This window comes from Heterodontus francisci, chromosome 10 (genome assembly GCF_036365525.1).
Source record: "Heterodontus francisci isolate sHetFra1 chromosome 10, sHetFra1.hap1, whole genome shotgun sequence".
Taxonomy (NCBI): Eukaryota; Metazoa; Chordata; class Chondrichthyes; order Heterodontiformes; family Heterodontidae; genus Heterodontus; species Heterodontus francisci.
Genome location: NC_090380.1, coordinates 36,231,602 through 36,251,417, shown reverse-complemented (window position 1 = coordinate 36,251,417; position 19,816 = coordinate 36,231,602). Strand labels below are relative to the sequence as shown.

The 19,816-nt window shown below is 45.6% G+C and overlaps 2 protein-coding genes across 10 annotated transcripts in view; one reads left to right on the top strand and one right to left on the bottom strand.

Annotated features, from left to right (window-relative positions):
* The window catches only part of fancb (FA complementation group B), a 63,490-nt gene extending 53,180 nt beyond the window's left edge, over positions 1 to 10,310 (bottom strand). Inside the window, exons 1-3 of one of the 5 annotated variants that reach the window (XM_068040442.1) lie at positions 9,684 to 10,310; positions 4,755 to 6,113; positions 1,489 to 1,644 (exon numbers count right to left, since the gene is read on the bottom strand). In XM_068040442.1, coding sequence (XP_067896543.1) covers positions 1,489 to 1,644; positions 4,755 to 5,690 — 1,092 coding nt within the window. In that variant the 5' untranslated portion in view covers positions 5,691 to 6,113; positions 9,684 to 10,310. Of the gene's footprint in view, positions 1 to 1,488; positions 1,645 to 4,754; positions 6,114 to 7,675; positions 7,978 to 8,115; positions 8,336 to 9,534; positions 9,639 to 9,683 lie in introns of those variants that run through there. The other 4 variants (XM_068040439.1, XM_068040440.1, XM_068040441.1 and 1 more) reach the window with 4 other exon arrangements.
* The window catches only part of mospd2 (motile sperm domain containing 2), a 113,429-nt gene continuing 103,376 nt past the window's right edge, over positions 9,764 to 19,816 (top strand). For 2 of the 5 annotated variants that reach the window (XM_068040446.1, XM_068040445.1), the window contains exons 1-2: positions 9,786 to 9,851; positions 9,961 to 10,018. In XM_068040446.1, coding sequence (XP_067896547.1) covers positions 9,831 to 9,851; positions 9,961 to 10,018 — 79 coding nt within the window. In that variant the 5' untranslated portion in view covers positions 9,786 to 9,830. Of the gene's footprint in view, positions 9,852 to 9,960; positions 10,019 to 19,816 lie in introns of all 5 variants that reach the window. The other 3 variants (XM_068040447.1, XM_068040444.1, XM_068040448.1) reach the window with 3 other exon arrangements.

Sequence of the window (19,816 nt, the reverse complement as noted above, 5' to 3'; positions counted from 1 at the left end):
TGCCCTTATCTTGTGTATTAGCCTTTTGTTTGGCACCTTATCAAATGTCTTTTGGAAATCCACCTACTGGTTCCCTTTCATTTACCTGACTAGTTACATCCTCAAAAAAGTCTAATAAATTTGTCAAACATGATATCCCTTTCATAAAACATTTTATCTGATCATACTATGATTTTCTAAGTGCATGTTAAGCAACTTTTGGATTTTTGGGTTTAACTGCACAGCTGCGCCGCCAGAAGTTACTGTCCAATTTGGGCATAACTAACGTGAGTACCATTTGCTTTGCCATTACTTTTGCAGCAAAATCTGACCTGGCACATGAAAGTCAAGTTTTCCTTGCCCACCTCCAGTTATAGAGTGGTACTGACAATAGCCTCGCATGTGACCACATTTTAGAATTTTTAATTGTGAATGATGTGGGATGAGAATTAGAATATTACAGCGCAGTACAGGCCCTTCGGCCCTCGATGTTGCGCCGAGCTGTGAAACCATCTGACCTACACTATTCCATTTTCATCCATGTGTCTATCCAATGTCCACTTAAATGCCCTTAAAGTTGGCGAATCTACTACTGCTGCAGGCAGGGCATTCCACGCCCTTACTACTCTCTGAGTAAAGAAACTACCTCTCACATCTGTCCTATATCTATCACCCCTCAACTTGAAGCTATGTCCCCTCGTGTTTGCCATCACCATCCGAGGAAAAAGACGCTCACTATCCACCCTATCTAACCCTCTGATTATCTTATATGTCTCTATTAAGTCACCTCTCCTCCTCCTTCTCTCCAACGAAAACAACCTCAAGTCCCTCAGCCTTTCCTCGTAAGACCTTCCCTCCATGCCAGGCAACATCCTAGTAAATCTCCTCTGCACCCTTTCCATAGCTTCCACATCCTTCCGATAATGCGGTGACCAGAACTGCACGCAATACTCCAGGTGCGGTCTCACCAGAGTCTTGTACAGCTGCAGCATGACCTCGTGGCTCCGAAACTCGACCCCCCTACTAATAAAAGCTAACACACCATATGCCTTCTTGACAGCCCTATTAACCTGGTTAGCAACCTTCAGGGATTTATGCACCTGGACACCAAGATCTCTCTGCTCATCTACACTAACAAGAATCTTCCCATTAGCCCAGTACTCTGCATTCCTGTTACTCCTTCCAAAGTGAATCACCTCACACTTTTCCGCATTAAACTCCATTTGCCATCTCTCAGCCCAGCTCTGCAGCCTATCTATGTCTCTCTGTACCCTACAACATCCTTCGGCACTATCCACAACTCCACCGACCTTAGTGTCATCTGCAAATTTACTAACCCACCCTTCTACACCCTCTTCCAGGTCATTTATAAAAATGACAAACAGCAATGGCCCCAAAACAGATCCTTGCGGTACACCACTAATGAGGCGGGGAAACAGAAGGGAAGGGAACCTAAACAGAAGAAATAATAAAATGTAGTGTGAAAATTAAATAAACGGAGGAACTTACTGTGTAACTGAATTCACCAAGATCAGTTAATACAAAATCTTTCAAGCAGTCTTCAACAGTGGAGGTTACCATAGAGAGCAACAAGATTTGCTCTGTCCCTACGCCTAAGAAGTCATCCAATTGTACTGACCATATCTCCTGCCAAATAACAGCAACCTATGGTAAAATGAAGATCATTATTATACTTAAAAACATGATAAACTGCATGCAATTAAAACAGGGTTGTCACATAAACCTTCACGAGTTATCTGTCAATTCTTTCACACAAAACATATCAATTCTTTCACACAAAACATACTATTTGAAGACTTGCAGAATTTATTGGAAGTTAAAATCAACTGAACTCATGGCATGCAAATGGTGAAAATCTTCTGACAGTAGTGTTGTTATTTAAGAAATATATTAACATGTTAATAGCTGGTTTCCTAGTTAATTGCAACTGCTGTGTTCAAGTACCACAGTAACTTGACAGGTGATGTACTGGTTTGGCTAGGCTACTGTATTATTGAAACAAAAACAAGAAATGCTGGAATCACTCAGCAGGTCTGGCAGCATCTGTGGAAAGAGAAGCAGAGTTAACGTTTCGGGTCAGTGACCCTTCTTCGGAACTGACAAATATTAGAAAAGTCACAGATTATAAACAAGTGAGGTGGGGGTTGGGCAAGAGATAACAAAGCGCAGACTGGGTGACCGCTTTGCGGAACATCTCCGCTCAGTCCGCAAGCAGGACCCTGAGCTTCCGGTTGCTTGCCATTTCAACACTCCCCCCTGCTCTCATGCTCACATCTCTGTCCTGGGATTGCTGCAGTGTTCCAGTGAACATCAACGCAAGCTCGAGGAACAGCATATCATCTACCGATTAGGCACACTACAGCCTGCCGGACTGAACATTGAGTTCAATAATTTCAGAGCATGACAGCCCCCCATTTTACTTTCATTTTTAGTTATTTTTTCTTCCTTTTTTTTTACATTCCTTTTTACATTTTTTACAATCTTTTTTTGCATTTATTTCATTTCATCTTAGTTTGTTCAGTTTGCTTACCCACTGTTTTTTTCAGGTTGTTTTTCTTCAGGTTTGCACTTGCTGCTGTTCAATATTCAGTATATTCACACCTAATCTGTACTAATGCTTTGTCTTTCAACACACCATTAACATATTGTTTGCCTTTTCTCCGTGACCTTTTGGTCAGCTATGTGGCCTGGTCCAATCTGCACCTTCTCCTTTGTTATCTCTTGCCCAACCCCCACCTCACTTGTTTATAATCTGTGACTTTTCTAATATTTGTCAGTTTCGAAGAAGGGTCACTGACCCGAAACGTTAACTCTGCTTCTCTTTCCACAGATGCTGCCAGACCTGCTGAGTGATTCCAGCATTTCTTGTTTTTGTTTCAGATTTCCAGCATCCGCAGTATTTTGCTTTTATTTTACTGTCTTACTGATCCTTTCAGGATTATTTTAAGTTATTTTTGTAAATGTTTCTTTCGCTTTGGCCACTCTGTCCCCATCCTCTCCTGTTCATGCTTTCTTCCTCAGTTGGGAAGGTTTAGATAATTCATATCATCAATGAACCATCAGTACTGCAATTACTGATTAGTCTCCTTACTCCCTTCTCCCAAAACAAAAAGCACAAACCCTCTAGGGCAAAAGTGAATTATAAACAACCGTTGGGATTAGAATTTGAACTCGAATCTCCAGTAAGATCAATTTTTAGCTCTGTATATGCCCACCAGACTCACCTCCTGATTTTAAAATAGTGCTGTGAATACTTCAAGAAAAATGAAAGGATCGAGATATTTTATCATCACGGAACTGAATATCTTATCATTGGAGCTATATATAAATGTGTTACTGATGTCATTATTAAAATCTTATGCAAAAAGGGCATGAACGGGATTGTTTTGATGCCACCTATTACTACCACTAAGGTCAAATATGGTTGAGCTACAAATACATAATCCATGCACCTCTCTTTGAAATAACCAACTCAGAAATTCCAACAAAGCACCAAAAATTGTTTTTCTGTCACTTAACTAAACAATCTACAACAGAAGAAAAACTGAGCAAATTACAAATTTTGTAAATTCATAATGAAGTCCACTGGATAACTGAACTAGTAGCTCCCAAGCATATGTGGCCTTAAGATCAGCTGGAAGAAAAATCTAAAAATATGCATAATTGTGCATTTATTTCTTAGTAACCCAAGGACAAATTCATACTGGCATGGCTAGAATTCTGAATTGTACTATTATAAAAGGAAAATAATCCCAGATAAGATTTGTAACAGGGAATTGCTAATTTAGTGGACATTTTTCTCCTTTTCCTGTATATTTATAAAAGATTTCTGAATAAAAATAATAACTGATAAGGTTTAATTAAATTAAAATCAGGCAAAAGTATTTCCATCAGCAAGGAACAGAAGAAAATTGATACTCCTTAAATTATTTCTATAGACTTTAATAAAATCAAGTTTTAAATATTTTGAAAACATGATCCACAAAAGCAGTTCAATACCAGAATGTTTAGAGTATTTACATTGTCTGAATCCTGTCAGAAGAGATTTTAATAAAGATTGATTTGAATTATATTAAAAAAAATTACTGCAATATTTGTAAAGGTGTCTAAATGATCCTGAATAAGTAGAACATGCCTCTTCATTCAAAATTTCTTCAAATTACTGATAATTCAAATGTTTTAAGCACGAAAATTCACTTTACTGTGTTATTTGCATTAATTCAAATTATTGAATACTTCTTTTATAATGCAAAAATAAATTTGTATTATTAGATTTTTCAGTTGGCAGGAAAAAAGACAGAAGCGCAATGGGCAAGCGCAACTGCAAAACAGCCCTGACAACCAATTTTATCTGCAGCACCTGTGGAAGAGTCTGTCACTCTAGTATTGGCCTTTATAGCCACTCCAGGCACTGCTCCACAAACCACTGACCACCTGCAGGCACTTACCCATTGTCTCCCGAGACAACGAGGCCAAAGAAGAAGATGATTTTAATCATTAAGCTGTAATATCTATTAACATTAGCTTTTAAACAGCTTAATTCAAAGGAGTCAAGTAGCAATTTGCCTGAGCAATAATTACGGCAATTTAAATTCTAGAAAACTTTTTTTTAAAGAAAAATGATGATTTAAAGACCACTCCATTCTATAAACAAATGCTACCACAGGTGTAGTATTCAGGTGGATCCATAAACTACAGGGGTACTAGAACTATGTATCAGAGACCAAAAAGAAACATAGTCATTGTATTTGTACCTGCCAACTTTCCTTTGAGATAGCACAAACACTTCCAGCCCCAGAAGACACAAGGAAGAGGCAATTCTCTCTGCCAGTTGTGGCCATTTTTATTTCACAGGCTTCTTCAAAAGGAAGCTGGCAAACATTCTTCGGGACACAGTTTTCGAACAAAACCAGTTGCTTCTTACATGTGCTTGCTACAATTGTGGTCTTTAGTTGATTGTCTATTTCTTCAATCGGGCAAATAAATATGTTTGTAACTACAGAGCTGTAAGCATGTGGGATGATGTGATGGCTGCAGAGGTTTTCCTTCTTCTGTAAGGAATAAGCGACAAATTCACTACCCCAGATCACTTTATCTGCTTGAGAAACAGAGGTTTCATCATTTTTTATAGGTCCAGCAACTTTTCTTACACCCAGTACAATTATGTCCCCATCAGAAATCTCTCCTATCCATTTAACTGTAGTAAATGAAATAGGAATGTTCAAAATTCTGTTAGTTTCAAAAGATATATAATATACTTGGTCACCATAGCTCCAGAAAACACTGGGCCCAGTCAACAGGGTCACATTCTCCTTCATTTCATATTCCAGTTCGAAGTCCAAACAATGCTCAATTTCATTTGAACTGTGCAGCATGAGTAAAACATATCCAAATTTAGAACGAGCTTTTTTATGCTTCTTAAGCAAGATGCAAGGGGCATTTTGCCCTGTTCTTGAATCAATGGCACAACAACAAGCAATGATTTGCAAGGAACATTTTTGATTAAGGCTGGATATTCCTGCAAATTTCTGGATGAATTTCCCCATCTCCGAATCAAATATCATCCTTTTGAACTGCAGTATTGCATCATTTTTCCCACCAGGGTGTTTTTCCTTGGACACAATAAAACAGATCACCTCTCCCTTTAAAGTTGTTACATTCACAGCCTTTTTAATGGATTCCACTTCCATTTCAAACAACTGACTGCTATAAACTAGACCTGACCTTTATTCAGAGGAGAAATGTTTGAACTGAAGTGATCAAAACAAGGTTCTTAAACAGAGAAGACGATACAGCACAAATGAACTGAGTACTTAAGTTGTTGATGGACATCTCGCTGTAGTAAGGTCTCATGTGACAGCAAATCATTCCCAATAAGACTTCTCCAACAGTAACAATAATACATCATCTCCAATATGTGGTGAACTCCCTCAGTAGTCAAAATAGCAAGTCACTTCCAATATGCTGGGATCCCACTTCAGCAGACATGATAATACATCATCTCCAATATGTGGGGTCTTCAATTCAGCAGACATGATGGTACATCATCAAAATGTGGGGATTGCCGTCAGCAGATACGATAGCACATCGGTTACAATTTGTGGGGCCTCAGTCTGCAGACAAGAGAGTACATTATCTCCATTATATGGGGATCTGCTACAGTAGACATGATTGTATATCATCAATATGTGTGGATCTCCTGCAGCAGACAGAATAGTACAGCCTCTCTAATATGTTGGGACCTCATTTTCACCAGATACAATGCTTCAAAATTTGCAATAGGTGGGATCTCATTTCAATGGATATTTTAAACTGCGAAGAATTCAGCACATACATATCACCCTCAATGTAGAGATACAACTAAAGCAAAAACCATAGTATGTAGTCCACAGTATGAACAGTTGGCAGTAACACTTATAACACTGCCCCCATTACCCAGGGGCCCTCCCACACCATCTCCAACACCTGTGGCCCTCCCACACTGCCTCCGATACCTGGGGCGCTCACTGCCACCGATACCTGGAACCCTCCCACAGCATCTCCAATTCTCAGGACCTTCATCATCCTCCCTCACCACCTCCACTACTTGGGGCTCTCCTTCACTGTCTCCGATACCCAGAGCCCTCCCTCACCGTCCCTCATACCCAGAGCCCTCCCTCACAGTCTCTCATAGCCGGAGCCCTCCCTCACCGTCTCTCATAGCCGGAGCCCTCCCTCACCGTCTCTCATAGCCGGAGCCCTCCTCACTGCCTCCCATACACGGAGGCCTCCCTCCGCCTCCGATACCAGGCCCCTCCCTCACTGTATCCAATACCCGGGCCAGCCCTCACCGTCTAATACCTAGAGGACCCCCCTCACCATCTCTAATGCCCGGGCCCTCCCTCATCACCTCTGATACCCGGAAAGCTCCCTCGCCGTCTCTCATACCCGGAGCCCTCCTTCACCGCCTCTGATACCTGGAGCCCTTGCTCACTGTCATTTATACCCGGGGCCCTCCCTCACCGTCTCTAATACCCGGGGACCTCCCTCACCATCTGCGATACCCGGAGCGCTCTCTCACAGTCTTTCATACCCGGAGCCCATTCTCACCATCTGAGATACCCGGAGCCCTCCTTCACCGTCCCCCATACCAAGAGCCCTCCCTCACAGTCTCTCATAGCTGGAGCCCTCCTTCACTGCCTCCCATACACGGCCTCCCTCCGCTTCCGATACCAGGCCCCTCCCTCACTGTGTCCAATACCCGAACCAGCCCTCACCGTCTCTAATACCGGGGGCCCTCCCTCACCGCCTCTCATACCTGGAGCCCTCCCTCACCGACTTTTATACCCAGGGACCTCGCTCACCGACATTTATACCCGGGGTCCTCCCACACCGTCTCTAATACCCGGGGCCCTCCCTCACCGTCTCTAATACCCGGGGCCCTCCCTCACCGTCTCCAAGGTGGTACAGCGAAGGTTCACTAAATTGGTTTCTGGGATGAGTGGGTTGTCCTAAGATGGGTAAATTGGGCCTGTATTCTCTGGAGTTCAGAAGAATGAGAGGTGATCTGATTGAAATATATAAGATTCTAAAGGGGCTGGATAGGGTAGACACAGCTGGTCGGGAAATCTAAAACATGGGTCACAGTCTCAGGATAAGGGGATGATTATTTAGGACTGAGATGAAGAGAAATTACTTCACTCAAATGGCTGTGGATGCTCCATTGTTGAATATATTTAAGACTGAGATAGACAGATTTTTGGTGTCTCAGGGAATCAAGGGGTATGGCGAGTGGGCAGGAATGTGGAGTTGAGGCCTGAAATCAGCCATGATCGTTTTGAATGGCAGAGCAAGCTTGATAGGCCGCATGGTCTACTTCTGCTCCTATTCCTTGTGTTATTGTGATACTCAGAACTCTCCCTCACCGCCTCCGATACCCAGAGCCCTCCAACACCATCCCCGGTGCCCTCCTTCACCACTTCCGATACCCGGAGCCCTCCCTGACCGTCCCGGATACCCTCCCTCACCGTGCCCGATACCCGGAGCCCTCCCTCACCATCCCCGATACCCTGAGCCCTCCCTCACTGTCCCCGGCGCCCTCATTCACCACGTTAGATACCCGGAGCCCTCTCTTACCGTCTCCGGTACCCTCCCTCACCGTCCCCGACATCCGGAGCCCTCCCTCGCCGTCCCCGGTACCCGGAACCCTCCCTCGTGTCCCCGGTACACAGAGCCCTCCCTCGCCGTCCCCGGTACACGGAGCCCTCTCTCGCCGTCCCCGGTACACGGAGCCCTCTCTCGCCATCCCCGGTACACGGAGCCCTCAGTCGCCGTCCCCGGTACCCGGAGCCCTCCCTCGCCCTCCCCGCCATCCGGAGCCCTCCCTCGCCGTCACTGGTACACGGAGCCCTCTCTCACCGTCCCCCGGTACACGGAGCCTTCCCTCACCCTCCACTGTACCCGGAGACCCCCTCGCCCTCACCGCTATCCGGAGCCCCCCCCCCCTCGCCCTCCCCAGTACCCGGAGCCCCCCTTGCCCCCACCCTCCCCGGTACCAGAGCAACCCCCCCTTCGCCCTCCCCAGTACCCGGAGCCCCCCTCGCCGTCGCCCTCCCCAGTACCCGGAGCCCCCCTTCGCCCTCCCCTGTACCCAGAGCCCCCCTCGCCCTCACCCTCACCCTCCCCGGTACCCGGAGCAACCCCCCCATCGCCCTCCCCAGTACCCGGAGCAACCCCCCCGTCGCCCTCCCCAGTACCCGGAGCCCCCCTCGCCCTCCCCGGTACCCGGAGACCCCCTTCGCCCTCCCCAGTACCCAGAGCCCCCCGTCGCCCTCCCCAGTACCCGGAGAAACCCCCCCCTGTCGCCCTCCCCAGTACCCGGAGCAACCCCCCCCTGTCGCCCTCCCCAGTACCCGGAGCCCCCCCGTCGCCCTCCCCAGTACCCGGAACAAACCCCCAGCGCCCTCCCCAGTACCCGGAGCCCCCCCTGTCGCCCTCCCCAGTACCCAGAGCACCCCCCTTCGCCCTCCCCAGTACCCGGAACAAACCCCCAGCGCCCTCCCCAGTACCCGGAGCCCCCCCTGTCGCCCTCCCCAGTACCTGGAGCAAACCCCCAGCGCCCTCCCCAGTACCCGGAGCCCCCCCCTGTCGCCCTCCCCAGTACCCGGAGCCCCCCCCCCTGTCGCCCTCCCCAGTACCCGGAGCCCCCCCCCCTGTCGCCCTCCCCAGTACCCGGAGCAAACCCCCTTCGCCCTCCCCAGTACCCGGAGCAAACCCCCTGTCGCCCTCCCCAGTACCCGGAGCAAACCCCCTGTCGCCCTCCCCAGTACCCGGAACAAACCCCCAGCGCCCTCCCCAGTACCCGGAACAAACCCCCTTCGCCCTCCCCAGTACCCGGAGCCCCCCCTGTCGCCCTCCCCAGTACCCGGAGCCCCCCCCCCTGTCGCCCTCCCCAGTACCCGGAGCAAACCCCCTGTCGCCCTCCCCAGTACCCGGAACAAACCCCCAGCGCCCTCCCCAGTACCCGGAACAAACCCCCTTCGCCCTCCCCAGTACCCGGAGCTCGGTCTCGACGTAAATCTCTGTCCTCGCGCGCGCCGATAATTGAAACCGAACGGTCGGCTCGCGCCATCCAAAGTACGCGGCGGAAGTATTACAGAAGAATCAAATAAATCAAGTATTACACCGTCATAAAATGATATTACATTATTGTATGCAAACGGTGAAAATATATTGGAATTCCGGTCAGCAGTTTATTTTTAAAGTTGAAGTGTGTAAATGAAGCCCTGCGGGAGAGGTGAGAGGTCAGGCGGGTCACGTGAGCTGCTTGGCCGGGAGTCACTGTGAGTGTGATGGCTGCCGACCAGCGGGCGGTAAGAGTTCAGCTTCTCTCGGGATTGGGGAAGAGATAGACGGTGCTGGGAGAAGCGGCGGCGCAACAGCTCCGGCAATAACGGCTCTTGTGTGTCTTTTGTTTTGTAGGATAGGGAGAAGTTAATAGATGAGTCGAGGCAGCGTTTTACAAGCGAATATTTACAAGGTACTGTGTCCGCTGCTGCTGCTGGGAGGACTTTGGGCTCCGGTCCGAGCGGATCAACCAGCTCTGCGACCACGGCCATGACCACGGCCTGCACTCTGTGTTGCCCCAGCACTCGAGTACTACCGAACACCAACTAGGTTTCCCCCATCCGCTCGTTATTGTAGCTGGTCGCGGGGTGGTTGGTGGCATCACTTTCTTTCATTGTAGGTGTGAGGATGTGACTGGACATCTCGCCTTTTCCCACAAAATGCCAGTTACTAGTTTTCTCTTTCCATTTTGCGCCGCCTCGCTCACCGACCTCCCCCTGAACCATCACGTTTGGTGGCAGCTGTTGAAGTACGCTATTGAGTTCACTGTTCCCTGGTTCCCCAAAGTAAAGTTCTATTAAATAAAACGATTAAAACGGGCAGTCGTAAATCAAGCTTATTTTCTCTAATTTCTGCTAATTCCTTACTTGTAACAAAGCTGTCAATTATATTCCTTTATAATAAAAGCAAAATTCTGCAGATGCTGGAAATCTGAAATATAAACAAATGCTGGAACTACTCAGCAGGCCTGGCAGCATCTGTGGAGAGAGAAGCAGACTTAACCTTTCAGGTCTGTGACCTTTCATATTATAAACCATATTCCTTTGTTTAATTGATTCAAAATTTCGTTGGAATCTAAAAGATCTTTAACTTCCACAGCTGCCGCAGCACCTAAATCTACAGGTTCCTATTCCAGAACATTGCCCAAGGATGGCACAACTTCTTATTTATAAATGTCTGGCTGTTGTTGATGAGGATAGGCCAGACTTTAAATCTAGTCTCTGTGTATATGGACTAGTGTAGCATGTAAATGGACATCTAACGTTCCATGGGTTATTTGGTTACTTATTGCATACTCCACATCCTAACTCTAAATCTCATCAACCTCCCCGGCTGCTTGTTCTACTCAGTGTGGTAGTGCATGACCTCAGTGTTCTGTTTGATTCTGAAATAACATCCATTATATTAAGATTACCTATTTACCTTTCTAAATATCTCTCGCTTTGATCTTTACCTCCTTTCCTCCCCTGCTGCTGCTGAAAGCTTCATCTACACTTCCAGGTTTGACTTCACTTTTCTTCTTTCTGTCATTCCAATGTTCACCCGACACAGACTCTTATCTCTAGCGCTTGTTGTTTGAATCCAACCCAAATCTAGCCCAGCTCGCTAATCCCACCCTATTCCCTCATTCTCTAAAACATTGATTTGAAAATCCTTATTCCTGTTTACAAATTGGTCAGGGCTTTATTCCAATATCTGCAACTTCCAGTCATCAAACTCGTGATCGCCCTTTTAATTCTGCACTGTTCTGTACTTTCTTTCTCATCTCGTGTTGTATTTACTCAATTTTGCTGTCATTTAACTAGATCTTGGACAGTAATGGCACACTCCAGGTTGTAGGTGGTTGATAATTAAAGCATGATACTGCAGATGCTGAAAATTTGGAATAAAAACAAGAAATGCTGGAAATACTTAGCAGGTCTGGCAGCATCTGTGGAGAGAGAAGCAGAGTCAATGTTTGAGGTCAGTGACCTTTCACCAGAACTGGCAAAGGTTAGAAAGGTAATAGGTTTTAAGCAAGTAAAGCGGGGGTGGGGCAAGAGAGAACAAAAATAGGACAGGGTCACAGAGAGTAACTGACCAGAAGGTCATGGAGTTAATGGTGTGGTGAAAGACAAAGTGTTAGTGCAGGGAGGGTGTTAAATGAACAGCCCTGACCAAAAGCACAAATGTGCAAAAAACAGTTGGCAGGCACATGGTAAAAAAACTGAATTATGAAACAAACTAAAGTAAAATAAAAAATAAAGAAAAAATAAAACTAATGTAAAAAAGGAGGCCTGTCATGCTCTGAAATTATTGAACTCAATGTTCAGTCCAGCAGGCTGTAGCAAGCCTAATCGGTAGATGAGATGCTGTTCCTCGAGCTTGCGTTGATGTTCACTGGAACACTGCAGCAAGCCCAGGACAGAGATGTGGGCATGAGAGCAGGGGATGTGTTCAAATGGCAAGCGACAGGAAGCTCCGGGACATGTTTTCGGACAGTGCAAAGGTGTTCCGCAAAGCGGTCACCCAATCTGCGTTTGTTCTCCCCAGTGTAGAGGAGACTGCATTGAGAGCAGCGAATACAGTATACTAAATTGAAAGAAGGGCAACTAAATCGCTGCTTCACCTGAAAGAAGTGTTTGGGGCCTTGGATAGTGAGGAGAGAGGAGGTAAAGGGGCAGGTATTATACTTCCTGCGATTGCATGGGAAGGTGCCATAGGAAGGGAACGAGGTGTCGGGGGTAATGGAGGAGTGGACCAGGGTGTCGTGGAGGGAACGATCCCTTTGGAATGCTGGGAGGGGAGGGGAAGATGCGTTTGGTAGTGGCTGAAATGGCGAAGGATGATCCTTTGGATGTGGAGGCTGGTGGGTGGAAAGTGAGGACAAGGGGAGCCCTGTCGCGGTTCTGGGAGGGAGGGGGAAGGGGTAAGAGCGGAGGTGCGGGAAATGGGCCAGGCACGATTGAGGGCCCTGTCAATCACTGGGGGAATCCTTGGTTGAGGAAAAAGGGAGACTTGTCAGAAGCGCTGTTGTGGAAAGTCGCATCATAGCAGATGCGTCGGAGACGGAAAAACTGGAAGAATGGAATGGAGTCCTTACAGGAGGCAGGGTGTGAAGAAGTGTATTCGAGGTAGCTGTGGGAGTCGTTGGGCTTATCATGAATATTAGTAGACAGCCTATCCCCAGAGATGGAGAAGTCGAGGAAGTGAAACAAAGTGTTGGAGATGGACCATGTAAAGGTGAGAGAAGGGTGGAAATTGGAAGCAAAGTTGATAAAGTTTTCCAGTTCGGGGTGGGAGCAGGATATGGCACCGATATAGTCATCAATGTACCGGAAAAAGATTGGGGGAGGGGGCCTGAGTAGGACTGGAACAAGGAATGTTCGATGTATCCCACAAAAAGAGAGGCATAACTAGACCCATGCGGGTACCTATAGCAACACCTTTTACTTGAAGGAAGTGAGTGGAATTGAGGGAGAAGTTGATCAAGGTGAGAACAAGTTCAGCCAGGCGGAGGAGGGTGATGGTGGATGGGGACTGGTTGGGCCTCTGTTCAAGGAAGAAGTGGAGAGCCCTCAAACTGTCCTGGTGGGGGATGGAGGTGTAGTTTAGACGTCTGTAGTGAAGAGACGGTTAGGGCTAGGAAACTGGGAATTCTCAAAAGGGCATCAGAAGAGTCACGGATATATGTGGACGAGGGGAGAAAAGATAGAGTCAAGATAGAAAGAAATAAGTTCAGTGGAGCAGGAACACGCTGAAACGGTAATTATTGTAGGTGGTTGATGTTTGCTTATGTGGGTGGTTAGTGATGCTGAGTCCAAGGAAATATCTCGTCGGGCCTGTAAAATGTATAATTGCCACACATGAATGGCCACATGGGCACATTATTTAATGCCTGCTGTTGCTCTTGGAATGTAGTGCAATATGAGTTGTTGAACTCAGGAAAGGAAGGGTAAATTATTGGCAAAAAAGCTGTTTCCCATTTCCTGCAGAAAATCAGGTACAGTTTTGAGCTGAGTCAGAAGGTTGTGGGTTCAAGTCCAGGGTTTTGATTGCATAATCTAGGTTGACAATATAGTGCAGTACTGAGGAAGTGATTCACTGTCAAGGGTGGTAACTTTTGGATGAGACGTTAAGCCGAGGCCCCATCTCCCCACTCAGGTGGATGTGAAAGATCCCCCATCGCACTATTTGAAGAGCTAAACAGATAATCTGGTCATTTATCTCGCTGTTTGTGGCACCTTGCGTGCTATTTGGTTGTTGCTATTGCAGCCGTGATTTTGCTCTGAAAATACTTCATTGGCCATAGAGTGCTTTGAAAGCTATATAAATATAAGTTCATTCATTCTTTGCATAATTCATGTATTAGGAATTATGGCCAGGTGTTGGCCTTTTCACACATTGTCACATTTCAGGATTCTTCAAATTTTTCCACAGAGGATCTAGGGAAAAAGTTGCATTTAACCGATGCATTTTAGCCACCTTTTATTAAAATACTAATTAGTAAGGCTTTGTAGTTGTTTCTGCATAGACTGTAAATATTCAAAGCAACTCTCACCTACTGATGGGCAGTCTCTGGTCCTAGGTGCTTGGCAGGGGTGTTTAACATAGATTTTTTCCCTTTATTTGTGAACACGAAGATGGGGGCAGGCACGCACAGGCAGTCAGGCTCAGCAAATACTGTTAAGTCTTATCAGTTTTTTTTAAACAAAGTTGTGACGTCAGCCTTTTGCCTGGCTCAGTTCTAGTGCACAGGAGAGTTTGTTGTGGTTACTTTAAGTCAAGATAAATGATCCACTAATATATGGAAGTTTAATAGATTTTCTTACAAAAAAATCATTGCATTTATGTAGCACCTTTCATGACCCAAGGACTTCCAAAAGCACTTAACAGCTAATGAAGTACTTTTGAAATGTAGTTACTGTTGTAATGTAGGACACACGGCAGCCAATCGCACACAGTAGGTTCACAAACTGCAATATGATAATGACCAGATCATCTGTTTTTGCAATGTTGACTGAGGGATAAATATTGGCCAGGACCCCAAGGACAACTCCCCTGCTTTTCTTCAAAATAGTGCCTTGGGATTTTTTACATCCACCTGAGAGGGCAGATGGGGCCTCGGTTAGACATCTCCATCAGTACTGGGCTGGAGTGTTAGCCTAGTTTTTTTTTGTGGAGACTTGAACCCAGAACCTTCTGATTCAGGTGAGGGTACTACTAACTGAGCCATGGCTGGCACTATTGTGCTATGAAGTCAAATTTTACTGATTGAATTCAGTGAGTTTGATCATAACTGGTGCTCTGTATGGTCACGAGCTGTGAACAATAAATGTTTATCTGGCCTTATCAGGCATTTCCTTGGTCTGCCTTTGAAAGATTGGAGAGGTGGCAGTGTGGCCACATCTGCTTTAGATCTCATGAGTGTGCTATTGTCATAGCCCTGGGTTAGGCTGAGTAGTGTGTGTCTACTACATAAACAAGTGATGTTTACAATGGTTCGGTTTGTTTGGAGATTACTTACATTGAGATATTGCTGCTTCATTCTCCCATGTTAGTTTATTAATAAGTTAATTTTATAATCAAGAGAAGATTGAGTGTTTATATTTCGAGGGAATTTAACATTGTTAAATAATTGGTATCCAAATGTTGATTTGGGTGGGTGTCTCTGGCCAAGCAAAGGAAATTTTCCATCAAGGGCTGAGTAAACAATTGCTAAATAATTTCTTAAATATACTCAAACAATCCATCAGCACTGGTGCACAAACAATATGTATGTTTATAATAGTTATTGAGAAAAAGACTTTAAAATGCTCTGCTGCATTAAAATTAGATCATCAAATGGGTTTGTTGGAGTAATCCATTCGCGACCCCTCAGATACTGAAGCAGTCCGTGTGGAAATGCAGCAAGACTTGGACATATCCAGGCTTGGGCTGATAAGTGGCAAGTAACATTCACGCCACACAAGTGCCAGGCAGTGACCATCTCCAACAAGAGAGAATCTAACCATCTCCCCTTGACATTCAGTGGCATTACCATTGCTGAATCCCCCACTATCAACATCCTAGGGGCTACCATTGACCAGAAACTGAACTGGAGCCATATAAATACTGTGGCTACAAGAGCAGGTCAGAGGCTAGGAATCCTGCAGCCAGTAACTCACCATCTGACTCCCCAAAGCCTGACCACCATCTACAAGGCACAAGTCAGGAGTGTGATGGAATACTCTCCACTTGCCTGGATGGGTGCAGCTCCAACAACACTCAAGAAGCTCAGCACCATCCAGGAAAAAAGCAGCCCGCTTGATTGGCAGCTCATCCACAAACATTCACTCCCTCCACCACTGACGCACAATGGCAGCAGTGTGTACCATATACAAGATGCACTGCAGCAATGCACCAAGGCTTCCTTTGACAGCACCTTCCAAACCCGCGACCTCTACCAACTAGAAGGATAAGGGCAGCAAATGCATGGGAACACCACCACCTGCAAGTTCCCCTCCAAGTCTCTCACCATCCTGACTTGGAACTATATCGCAGTTCCTTCACTGTCGCTGGGTCAAAATCCTGGAACTCGTCCTAATAGCATTGAGGGTGTACCTACCCCACATGGGCTGCAGTGGTTCAAGAAGGCAGCACCACCTTCTCAAGGGCAATTAGGAATGGGCAATAAATGCTGGCCTAGCCAGCGATGCCCACACCCCATGAATGAATTAAAAAAAATATTGATGTATGTTGCTTTGCTATCTCAAAAGGAGTGTTTCCATGTCAAGAACCACAATCCTAACCCAGTAATGGATCTAGTGTAAAGCAAGTCCTTGTAGTTAACTTTAATATTTGCCAACACACATACACACCAACACATTTGTCAGTGCTTTGGCTTTTTTGCTAGATGTTTTCTTGGGTTCAATAGGTGTCGCACGGGTCCTCTTTGAGGACAAATGAGTCCTCTCTAGCAATGCTAAGAGATGCTTGAGACTAATTATATCACAGACCCCCCCCCCCCCATTATGTGACCCAAACCAAGTACACGTCTTGAAACTTACCACAGATAACTCTCTGTTTTGAACTAATAGCCTGGATTTTGTGGTGCTAATGATGGCAAAACTGTCAGCATTTGCTGTCAGTGCTCCGCTGAAACTGAGACTTTAAATTTCAATTGACCCAACATCCACAGAATTTTGAAGAGAAATGTCCCAGATTTCAACCATCTTTTGTTTATAAAAGTCCTTGCTGATTTCATTCCTAAATGGGCTAGCTGTAATTTTTAAATTGTGCCTGCTGGTTACAGATTCCCCACCAGAAATAGTTTTTCTGCTTCTACCCAATTGAGTCCCTTTATCATTTTGAAGACTTTGATTTTTAAATTTTTTTTATTATTCATTCATGGGATGTGGGCGTCGCTGGCCAGGCCAGCATTTATTGCCCATCCCTGATTGCCCTTGAAAAGGTAGTGGTGAGCTGCCTTCTTGAACTGCTGCAGTCTATGTGAGGTAGGTACACCCACAGTGCTGTTAGCAAGGGAGTTCCAAGATTTTGACCCAGCGACAGTGAAGGGACAGCGATATAGTTCCAAGTCAGGATGGTGTGTGACTTGAAGTTGTTGATAGTGGGGGATTCAGTGATGGTAATGCCATTGAATGTCAAGGGGAGATGGTTAGATTCTCTCTTGTTGGGGAAGGTCATTGCCCGGCACTTGTGTGGCGTGGATGTTACTTGCCACTTATCAGTCCAAGTCTTACTGCATTTCTACATGGACTGCTTCAGTATTTGAGGAGTTGCGAATGGTACTGAACATTGTGCAATCATCGGCGAACATCCCCACTTCTGACCTTATGATTGAACGAAGATCATTGATGAAGCAGCTGAAGATGGTTGGGCCTAGGACACTACCCTGAGGAACTCCTGCGGTGATGTCCTGGAGCTCAGATGATTGACCTCCAACAACTGCAACCATCTTGCTTTGCACTATGTATGACTCCAACCAGTGGAGAGTTTTCCCCCTGATTCCCATTGACTTCAATTTTGCTAGGGCTCCTTGATGCCATACTCGATCAAATGCTGCCTTGATGTCAAGGGCAGTCACTCTCACCTCACCTGGGGGGATCATTGTGTAGCTTGAGGCATGGTGCAGATTCGTGTAGTTATTGGGACCAGTTCTGGGCAGAAGATCCCTATTCAAAAGGGGTGGGTTGTACTTCAATAGAACTAGGACCAATGTCCTTGCAGAGAGATGCCCGAGTGTGTTGGGCACTAGGGGTTGCACTTCAATTGGACTAGGACCAATGTCCTTGCAGAGAGATACCCTATATGTGATGGGCACCAGCATATAGAAGTAGAAAAGAGGAAAAAGGGGCATAAATGAGTGAGTGTTTGGTAGAGAAGTAAGTATTACCGTGTTAGATAGGAGTGGACTATGAGGAATGCAACGGCATATTTAGAATGCATGTATGTAAATAGGTAATATACAAACAGTGCTGTATACAAGGTGATCCCTGGGAATGTGATCATAGAGTCATATATAGCACAGAAGGAGGCCATTCGGCCCATCGAGTCCATGCTGGCTCTCCACGGAACTATGTAGTGAGTCCCACTCCCCATCTCAATCCCTGTAGCCCTGCAAGTCTGTTTCTCTCAGATGGCCATCCAACTTCCTCTTGAAGTCATTGATGGTCTCTGTTTCCACCATCCTTGTGGGCACTGAGTTCCAGGTCAATACTGCTCGCTGTGTTTAAAAAAAAAAAGTGCTTCCTCATATTCCTCCTACATCTTTTGCCCAAAACTTTGAATCTGTGTCCCAAAGTTGACTCTATAATAATCCAGTTTTTTTTCTGATGCTAGCCACAAGTGATCGGATTTGTTGAACTAGTTTGGACAGCTTGCCAGGGTGGTATTTGAACTCAAACTTTCGGTGCTATAATTCCTGCACTACCCATGTTCTTGTTCTATCTCCTCTGCTGATGTATGAAATATCAAAGTACAGCAGGATTACAGCCAATAGTTACCTGGTAAGTTAGCTTGGATAGGCTGTTGGAAAGCTAGTGTAATACGTGTTACAGATAGAATATTTGATGACTTGTTTTGTCAAATAATTTGCAAGGGAAAGAGAAAATTAAATTGGGTGCTGAGACCAAGAGGGAGTGGAGCTGGGCCCTGTACTTAGTATTTAATATTAATGAGAGAGTTAGTAGATATTTCAGAGGGTACCGGATGAGCATAAATTTCCTCCAATTAAATATTGGAAAGACTGAAACTATTGTTATCAGTCCCTGCTCCAATCTTTGTTGCCTAGCTACCAACTCCATCCCTCTCCCTGGCATCAGTTTGAGATTAAGCCAGTCTCTTCGCAGCCTTGGTGTCACATTTGACCCCGATGAACCTCCGACCTCATTCATGCCATCACTAAGACCACCACATTGCCCAACTTCGCCCCTGTCTCAATTCATCTACTGCTGAAACGCTCATTCATGCCTTCGTTACTTTGAGACTTGACTATTCCAACGCACTGCTGGTTGGTTTCCCACATTCTACTCTCCGTAAACTTGAGGTCATCCAAAGCTCTGCTGCCCATGTCTTAACTTTCACCAAGTCCCATTCCCCTATCACCCCTGCACTTGCTGACCTACATTGGCTCAAGCAATGTCTTGATTTAAAAATTCTCTTCCTTGTTTTCAAATCCCTCCATGGCTGTACCCCTCCCTATCTCTGTAATCTCCTCCAGCTCCACAACTGTCTCAGATATCTGCGCTCTTCTAATTTTTGCCTCTTGAGCATCCCTAATTTTAATCGCTGCACGATTGGTGGCTGTGCCTTCAGTTGCCTAAGCCCCAAGATCTCCATTAAGGCACTTCTTTAAAACCTACCTCTCGATCATCTGACCTAATATCTCTCTTTGTGGCTCGGTGTAATATTATGTTTTATAATACTTCTGTGAAGTGCCTTGGGATGTTTTATTATGTTAAAGGTGCTGTATAATTATAAGTTGTTGCAGTTGTTTGGCTCAGGGAATGCTTTGCTACAGGGGAGTAGTTGAGGCAAGAGACAATTAATTGCCCTTTTTTAAAGGGATAACTGGATATGTATTTGAAACAGAGAATGGGGCAATGGGGATAGTTTTGTTTTGCTGTAGCAAAAAGCCACAAATGCAAAGGACCAAACGGCCTCCCCTAGTGCTGTAAACTTGTATGGTTCTATTGTAATTTCACCATTCTAGTCAGTGACAGCATTT